Genomic DNA, 9,341 nt, shown 5'->3' with positions numbered 1-9,341 from the left:
GTACTTTCAACTGAACACCTTACACGGCATCACTTTTAATGTTTTCATACGTAGCTTGAGAGAAAAGAAATTTAATCTTCGAGGCTTCGGTGATGCTTTGTGATCTGCGGTCCTGGTATAAACATCTCCTGGAAACCCACTGAATCTCCTGTATTTCCGTGAAAAGAATAAGCATTCAATTCAACTGAATTTTATGTGTAATTGAGCTAAATAAAATCACCAACCCGATAACAAAAAAATAAAACTTTCTAGTAATGTTCAGAGTATTTCTTTGCATGCTTTTAGCTCTGCGCTAGCAGCAATATTCCCTTTCAATCTCCAATCTGCCACGTAAGCACATAAATATTTAATATGCCATAGAAAACAGTTCGTAATGCAAGAAATAGCCTGAAAGAATGCTAATAAAAACAACATTGCCACGTAGGTCACATTCACACATCATTTTGGTCCACCATGCATTGTGGGTGACTATTTCCATAGGCCATCATAGCGTACGAACAGTGACAAATCTAGGGTATCATGAGATAGCGAAACCGATCCAAATTCGCCCTGACGTAGGGCGGAGCAGCTTCGTAAGCGTTGCAATTCTTGAGCGGGGAGCTGCCGTCGAAGTAGCGTCCAGTCTTCCTCAGGGAGTCGATGTAGGCCAGGTCCGTTTTTTCTGCGTAGTCACCCCACCGTACGCCGTCGTCCTTCTGCGCGGCCGTGAGCTTAACCTGCAGGTTTGTCAGGTGCACACTTCTTAGGATTGATTCAGCGTTATACCGAAACCTGTTACTACTGTGGAGGCACGATCGCCAAAAGAAAATGATAAAAGCCGTAGTTTAAAACCTTTGCTCTGCCTGACAGTGAATGCCATACTTCTGACGGTTACACGGGCTAAGCGAATGAAGGAGGTGGTGGCCGGAGGCCGACTGTCAGTGCTTAGGAAATAATTGCGCAGGATGGCCATTACCATAAATAATTCTGCGCCATTAAATTCCTTGGGATGCTGGATGTGAGCAAATTTCACGGGAAAATTGTGCGCCTTGAATTCAGTAGCATTTACAGACATCGCAAAACGACATCTTAATTAAAAATGCGGAACATGCTTGAATCTTCGACTAAAATAAAGATAAATGGGTAATATAACCCCATGAAGATTGCTGGAAAATTAACGAATAAAAGTGTGGCAGCTACTTTCTAGTGGGTCGAGATGTAGGTAAACTTTATTTCGGTCGCATGCACGTAAAAATTACGTCACAGTTAAGTGGAATGCCCCCCCTCAGAATAAAGTGCTTTGCCGCTGACCTGCAATACGAACCGCATACTCTGAATATTGAACACTTCCAGTTTTACATTTAGACGGCAACATGCAGAGGCCCCAGATTTTTAAATCCCTCAGGCACCTTTGGAGCTCGGAACAGTTTTCCTTCTAGGCTTGGCCATACTTTAATTTTTGCCTGTAAATCCGCGGTTGGTTAGCTTTTGTCTGTTTAATTGTACAAGACAGCGCAACAACACCTAGCGTATACTCCTAGTGCGCAATGTGGAGAGTGCCATCTTTAATTTTTTGAAAGAGGTCCACCGCAGAGCAAGCTGAAAGGTGAAAGCTCTACTTCATTTCTGACATCACAGAAATGGGCTAATAAAACTCTTCCGACTGAATGCGAGAAAAAGTTGCAGAATGTAAAAGAGATCGACGTTTCGTAAAACAGCCGAGGAAAGACATCAGAACTGTGATGCGGGCCGTTCAAACTTGCTTTCCCGAATCTTTTGGAGGTAAATGATATTTGTAAGCAACTTTCATATCTGAGCAGAGCAAACGTACGGGGACGTGAACAGCAAAACAACACGTACAGCCGCCGTCTTTCAGCTGAGCTTTTTGGAACAATGGAACACGCAGAAGGAAAACCGATCAAAGAAAAAAAGAACGAGAAAAACAGAAAAAACAGACAGCCAGCGTAGGTGACGTGTGGCCTGGCAAGAGAAGTCGAGCTTTGCAAAATCTGCGCTCGTTTTCTTACACAGGAAATCATAATTCTTTGCTATCTGCGAAGCTTCCGGTCTTTAACGGGCGCGCTGACCCATGTGTTTTATGAGAATGTGCGTGTCAGCGGAATCGGGGCAACAACCATAGCAGCGAGAGTGAACTGATAAATGTGCGCGTGGCGAACATTTTCAAAAATTTAGCCGCCTTCAAACGAACATTGCCGACCTGATAAACGACTCCCATACCCCACTGAGGAAAACAGGCGGTGTGCTTAACCTGACACACGTTGCTCCGTCGACCACCACCGCTCTCTGCTCTTTGTATGGCCCCACATTCGCTACCCCGCTTATTAATGGAAGAAACAAATTGGCAGTAGCTTAACTTGGCTAACCCTGGATTCAGTGAAAATTAAGGCGCTTGCTAAGCGTCTGAGGCTCGTCCGTGGCAGCTCCGCTACACGTTCGCGACAGCCGTTCTATGTATACCCACACTACCACGTGGCTATGACGTGGTATCACATGGTCTTACGACACCCCCATCGGATGTCATCACGTGGCTTCACATCACCCATCGGATGTTCTTAAGGCCAAAGGTCAACCAAAATACCACCCAATGTCAAAGGTCAGAGGCCAGAAGTCAACCAAAGGTCATATGTCAAGAATTTGACAGCATAATTGTACAACATATGGCCATACAAGACTATCATTAGTTGGGGTGAAGGTCGTTCAAGGTCTTTGTGCTGTCTACCCGATGACTGCCTTACCTAGCGTAGTGAAGCCTTTCGCTTCAAAACGCTGGCCCCGTAGCCTCGACCGACCTTCTTGAAAAACTGTGATGTCATCTACAAAAATCGGGCGCTACAACATTTTTGCTCTTATCTAACGTGGTGTCTTGGTGTGTTTTTGTGTGCCTAAATGAATTATATATATTTATAAAGTAAGCGTTCAGAGGCGCTTGCAAGGGTTCCAAAAGAAGCGAACGGACCATAGTCGGCAAGCACACCAAATCTGCATGGAAACTGGCGAGAACTGAGTGCGTACATAGGTTTTGGAGAGCGCAGAATGCAAATGTGACATTTAAAACCATTTTGTGGAGATCTTTGAGTCAGCAAAATTTAATTTTGCTGAACTAGGGACTTGTTTTTTGGTGAGGTTGAAGCATAAAATTCGGGCCGCGACTTCTCTCTTTTTAAATGATTTGACAACGCTGAACACAGAGAAAATGCACTCCTCCTCCTCAACAAACCTCAACAAGTATTCAAGAACATAGCAGAACACGTAAGCCGCAAAGACCCAAAACAAGGTCGCGATCAGTTGAGGACAAGGTAATGCTACTAAGAATAAAGGCGCCACCCTTGAACAAAGCAAAACTCAAGGTTTTAGTACCTGCACGTTGCCTCCCCTCGCCACAGACCTGAATTCAATGTAAACCGACAAGTTTTACACAGAAAATTAAGCAGAAATTCCAGTCATCCCTGAAACTGCGTTCATCATCGTCCAGAATTATTGTCTCCCTCACAAATCTGAACAGCAGCTCGTTCGCAAGAGAACAGAACAAAAACTTACATATATATTTACTCATATTCTTGTAGCGAGCATTTGCTGCTCCGAGCGCCAAAATAAGTAAGGAAAGAAACGTTAACGCACATGGGTTTGCCATGCTACCAAGGATGGTTGCCGTGCATTGGAACTCCGTAACCTAACAGCATAGCCTACGGATACAGTTCAGCATAGTTATGGGTATTTATGCGTAAATATGTATAGTTGTGCAACTAAAAATTATCATACCCCTGTTTCATAAGACGAGATGTAAAAATGGCAGTGGCTTAGCTTGGTTAATCCTGGAATTCAGCGAAAAGCAAGCACGCTTGCTGAGGGTCTGAGGTTCGTCCATGCCAGCTCCGCTTACGCGCTCGCGACAGCCGTTCTATATATACCCACACGACCACGTGGCTACGACGTGGTGCCACATGATCTTACGACACCCCCATCGGATGTTATCACGTGACTTTACATCACCCCACTGGATGTTATTAAGGTCAAAGGTCAACCCAAAGGTCACCCAATGTCAAAGGTCAGAGGTCAACTAGAAGTCATGTGTCAAGGGTTTGCCACCATAACTGTACCACATATGGCCATACACGGGTAACGTGGTGGGGCTGAAGGTCGTTCAAGGTCATTATCCGGTCTACGCGATCAGTCCTTTACCTAGCGTAGTGAAGGTCTTCGCTTCAAAAACAAAAACTGAAAGAAAGGTTCGGGCCATTAACAAAATAATCTGCGGGCTGAACTCCAGGGCACGGATAGCCTTTTCTGGACTACGAAGATAAGGCTACGCAGGATTCTGAGCCGTCGGCCGAGAGACGATGATGCTGTACAAGAGTAAAACTGTCCATCCTTTGCGCAATGGCTTATATAGTAGAACTGCGTACCTCGCGGTTCTCGGTCTCCAGGATGCCTCATTAATGATCGACACGTGCGGCCAAACATGGCTGTATTTTCTATTTCTGTTTACGTTTTGTTTTGTTTTCTACTCGAGAAGTAAGTGAAGAAAAATGGGGAACGAAGAGAAAAAAAAAAAAACTAAGCACCTCTGAAAGTTATGTGTCAGCCTTGGCTTGCTCCCAGATTTCTGTGTTTCGCTGCTACCGCTCGCGTATATTCGCTAAACAGAAAAAAAAAGAACAGAAAACGTGGTCTGTGCCGGATCCGCGCCCGATTAGCAGGGACCAAATGGGTGCTCTTATTACTTACAGGTCTTACGGCAAGGACGGCAATCCGATGTAATGCCTTTGGAACGGGAACTAATGAAGGTGCATTATGTCTCGTGCGCATGGCCACAGCGTGAAGGAGGGATCACTGAATGTTTCTAGTTCCCAAGCCCTGTCCCCATTTCTTATGTAAACAGCGTCTAAGTAATTTTCTTTATTCTTTTTCTTAGGCAACGGGAGTGGATCTTCTTGAGATCACTCATTTTCCTTCGCAACAAGCTGGAAACGTGACCCACAGCTGCCGCCTATTGTTAGCGACCTCCGACGAATTTAAGCGCTTTAGCCATGGCTACCCAGTCTACACCTACGGTGTGCAGATGTCGCATAGCGGCATAAAAACGGCTCTTGGTTTCTTCATACTTTACACCATATTGGAAAAATTCGCTTCAGTCAGTCAGAGGGGAGAAGCAGGTGTTGCTTGCAACAGTGTTTCACTATGCGGACAGACCAGGTGTTTGGTTTGGTTTGGTCTATGGGGTTTAACGTCCCAAAGCGACTCAGACTCCGAGGGACGCCGTAGTGTAGGACCTCGGAAGTTTCGACCACCTGGGGTTCTCTAACATGCACTGACATTGCTTAGTAAACGGGCCTCTAGAGTTTCGCCTCCACCGAAATTCGACCGTCACTGCCAGAATCGAACCCGCCTCTTTAGGGCCAGCAGCCGAGCGCTATAACCACTGAGCCACCGCGGCGGCTAGAAAAGGGTGTTTGACTTGATTAAATAAATAATTGCATACTCTAGACAACAGTTCAGAAATCGTCGGTTTACCGCTAACTACGAGCGTAATGTACTGCAACCATAGGCAAAGCATTGTTAAGCAATAAACCAGGGGCATCCTCAGCTCATAGATTCTCCTTACCCTGCCCCCCCCCCCCCCCTGCCAACCTTTTTTTTTTAGTACGAGGACGTGCGACTAATCGCGGACTCACAATATTAAAGCAGCCTTCAAGTGCACGCAGTAAGCCTTCTTTACCTGTATGCCGCGAGCGTCAAAGCACCACGAGCAGTGCCACCCGGCGTAGTGCGGCCACGTTCCTTCTATGACCCACGGTAGCTGGAACGTCCCCGTGTGAGGCAGCATCCTGGGAGAGTACGTATCCATTCGACGAAGGCGCGCCAAGTCGTTTTTGTACAGTTTGCGCAGGAAGGCCACCGTGCACACAGCTCCAACTTCCGTCTTCTTATCCATCTCCCAGAAGAAGCCGTACAAGAACGAGCGCATGCGCAGTGCGATCGGCTCACCGTAACCGTCGTGATGCTTCAGGAAGAGCAAGACGTCACGACTGGGCACCTCGTCGGCGTCGGCTAGCATCACGAGGTCGTCATCTCGTACGTTTTTGAGCCGACGCTCACCTTCTAGCCACAGGGTTGTGCGCAAGTAGTTCTCCGGCGCCCAGGGGTCATTGTGGTCGAAATTCCGGTCGCCCACGACAACAGGGATGATCTTGCTGGCGTTGTCGCGAAGAAATCCGGCGGTCAGTTTGGATTGGAAGTGCGCCGGCTTCGCCTCACCGAAAAAGGTGAAGTTGGACTCGCACACGATGTAGTAATCCACAGCGTCCCCAACCTCTCTCACGCGTATCTCGAAGAGGTCGATCTCGTGGTTGATCACGACGCCGCTGAAAATACTGCGCGGCCTGGAGCGACGTGTTATGAGACCCTGAGAGTACCATACCTGAAAGTTCTTGGTCGACCACAGGGCTTCGGGAACTGAGCAGTCGGCACCATGCCAGCCTTTGCGGCAAACGCACATCTTCTGCTGTAGTTGAGGAACGGTTCCTTCAAGAAAGCAGTCGACGCGCTTCCAAGCAGTCTCGGCAGTGACCGTTACCACTCTCCTATGTAAAGATGCATTGAATGGCGTCAAGCTGGTGGTTGGGCCGAGGATGCGGTCTTTCCTTTCGAGTGCTTCGTTCACCCCAGACTGGTTCCTCTGCACGCTGTCACTTGTCGTTTGCGTGCGCAAAAAGAGAACGGTATATATGAAGACTGCTGTAGCAAGGATACAAAACATGCACCACACTACTACAAATCGCTGCAGCCGCCGAGACATGGCTACCTGCGGCGCATGTGAGGCAGAGGTGGTAGCTGGAAACTTAACGTCGCATTTTCGCTCTTTGGCTCCCACATCCGGCGCAGCTTGTTTTCGCGATTCGGAATGGCGCGTGCAGCAGCTGGTTTTCCGACCTGAACCTTTGTGACCTTGTTAAACCGAGGGAGTAATACTCTGCGACGTTCCACGCTTTACAGTGCTGCCTGCAATACTTTGAGAGGTGGAGTAGGGAGGCTAGACCAAGGCGCAGTACACAATCTGTAGGAAAAAAAAATACTTGTTAACGTAACGTTCGACTCAGGATTGATCTTGATATGCCGTAGCTGTAATGGTACAGCCTTCACTTCACTTCACTTTATTCACCTTAAAGACAAACTCTTTTCATAACAGGGGGGTATGCACATAGATACTGTAAGGGATCGATGATCCGCGGTGTCATTAGGACCGGTCGCCCGGTCTCTGCGTCTCAGCGCGGCGGCCTCCCTTTGAACCTCCCCCCCCCCCCCCCCCCGCCTCGATTTGGGGACGGGCGGCGGCGGAGCGCGCTGAAAAGAAACCCACGTGTTAGAGTCAAGCACAGCTGACAGCGGCGGCCGCGCGCTTAATCCTCGCACTCCGTGCTTTTTCGCGCCGAAAGCCCCCTCCCCCCCCCCCCCCCCCCTCCTCTCGTCTTGACAGACACCAAACGCGACGTGACCTTGCGACGAGCACCTCGTGGGAAGGTCTTGAAAAATAGTAGTCTTGTCAAGGAGGGGAGCAATGAAAATTACGGATGGGCAGCGGCGGCCAGATTTGAAATAACCCCAAGGAACGGGTATCGGTGTTGAAGCTAAGCCGCGTATGCTCACGAAAACGCTAATCCCCCTGGGAAAGTCGGGACCGAGCGGGCAGTTGCACACAGCGGAAGCACACCGCCGGAGTCCGATGACAGCTCTAATTGCGGAACGGTGCCAGGGTTGACGAGCTTTGACGAAACCGATTGCACGTGCGGGCACGGTTGTGTGGTAGTTTTTGCTTTTCTTTCTCCGTGGGTGGGAGTGTTTTGGTTAATACTGAAAAGGCTGCCGGGCGGGGCAGGCAAACCTGTGGAGGAATGGTTGTGGCGCCTTCTGAGAAAATGGGTTTTTCTTTTTTGGAAGGAATTTGATGTCTATTTTTGTGTTGTTTACTTTAGTGAGAGGGTCATATACCTGGCGGAAATTAGAGGGCCGGCCATACTCTTGTTTAACCAATCATATTAATAGTTTGACGTGATTGGAGGCTACCGAATATGGACCGGGTCTTTAGGTCTTTAAAACCAGGACCCGGAGCCCTGGAAAATCGTTCTGGGCTAAGGTCAGATGTTATTCATCTTCGGATATGCCGAGTAGGGGCCTCCCCTTGTGTTAGCCAGTTTCACCTTTTTGTTGTTTAACCTTATTGCTATTTAAATTGTCTCTTGTGCACCAAGTTGTTTCTAATGTAAATTTTTGTATATAAAACAGTCGTCATACTCCCTCAATACCTGCATTCTAATTCGTCGCAAGACCGTCTCTGATGGGGCATCCCTGGTGCGAAGAAAGCCTTCGGTCATCAAATCAAGCAACCGTCTCTGGCGGTGGGCACCTCTGGTGCGAAGAAGTTAACGAACCTAGGAAGGCCTGCGAACAGACCTTACAACTTTACTGATACTACCTGTGCATTTTTAGTCCTTTTTTTTTCAGAAAACATTACAACAAGCAACGTGTTATGGTTGTTTGACAGCTCAGCGAAACCTCTTACATGCACCAAATAAGGTTTGGTTTATGGGAGTTTAACGTCCCAAAGCGACTCGGGCTATGAGAGACGCCGTAGTGAAGGGCTCCGGAAATTTCGACCACCTGGGGTTCTTAAACGCGCACTGACATCGCACAGCACACGGGCCTCTAGAATTTCGCCTCCATCGAAATTAAACCGCCGCGGCCGGGTTCGAACCCGCGTCTTTCGGGCCAGCAGCCGAGCATCATAACCACTCAGCCACCGCGGCGGGCTGCACGAAATAAGAAAGAGAGAAAGTGAGACAATCAAGCAAACATTTTAATTCAGAACGCCATGCCTTGCACTTCAGAATTGCATCTACCCCTCCTTTAATTACAGCCCTGTCATAACTGTATGGGATTAGGAGGGGCTTCAGGAGGTTTAGGTGTTTTTCTGGTGGTAGAAACATATATACGCAGGTACCCATTTGAGTAAGACAAGAGTCAGTTTCAAAAAATGATTAAATTTTCCTCCGCCTTGAAATAACGACAATTTTTTTGTAATATTTCCGACGTGCCTGTGGCCTCGATAGAACTTTGCTCTGCAGCGATGTCAGGGGATTGCGCAGTACCGCAGAAGGGGCTGTCCTTTCTGCAAGAATTTCGCTACAAAAAAAAATTATGTAGTTACACGAACTCAAAGAGCTGCCGCGGTGGCTCAGTGGTTATGATGCTCGGCTTCTGACCCTAAAGACGCGGTGGTAGAATTTCGATGGAAGTGTACTGTGCGATGTCAGTGCACGGTAAAGAGCCTAGGTGGTCAAAATTTC

At 47.9% G+C, this 9,341-nt stretch overlaps 1 protein-coding gene across 2 annotated transcripts in view; it reads right to left on the bottom strand.

Annotated features, from left to right (window-relative positions):
* Window positions 1–579: 579 nt before the first annotated feature.
* Window positions 580–9,341, bottom strand: part of LOC144098546 (uncharacterized) — a 220,089-nt gene continuing 211,327 nt past the window's right edge. For both annotated transcript variants that reach the window (XM_077631276.1, XM_077631278.1), the window contains one exon: window positions 580–716. In XM_077631276.1, coding sequence (XP_077487402.1) covers window position 716 — 1 coding nt within the window. In that variant the 3' untranslated portion in view covers window positions 580–715. The remainder of the gene's footprint in view (window positions 717–9,341) is intronic.

This window comes from Amblyomma americanum, chromosome 7, assembly GCF_052857255.1.
Source record: "Amblyomma americanum isolate KBUSLIRL-KWMA chromosome 7, ASM5285725v1, whole genome shotgun sequence".
In the NCBI taxonomy this organism is placed as follows: Eukaryota; Metazoa; Arthropoda; class Arachnida; order Ixodida; family Ixodidae; genus Amblyomma; species Amblyomma americanum.
Note: the sequence above shows the minus strand (reverse complement) of the source record. Positions and strands in the feature narration are given on the sequence as shown.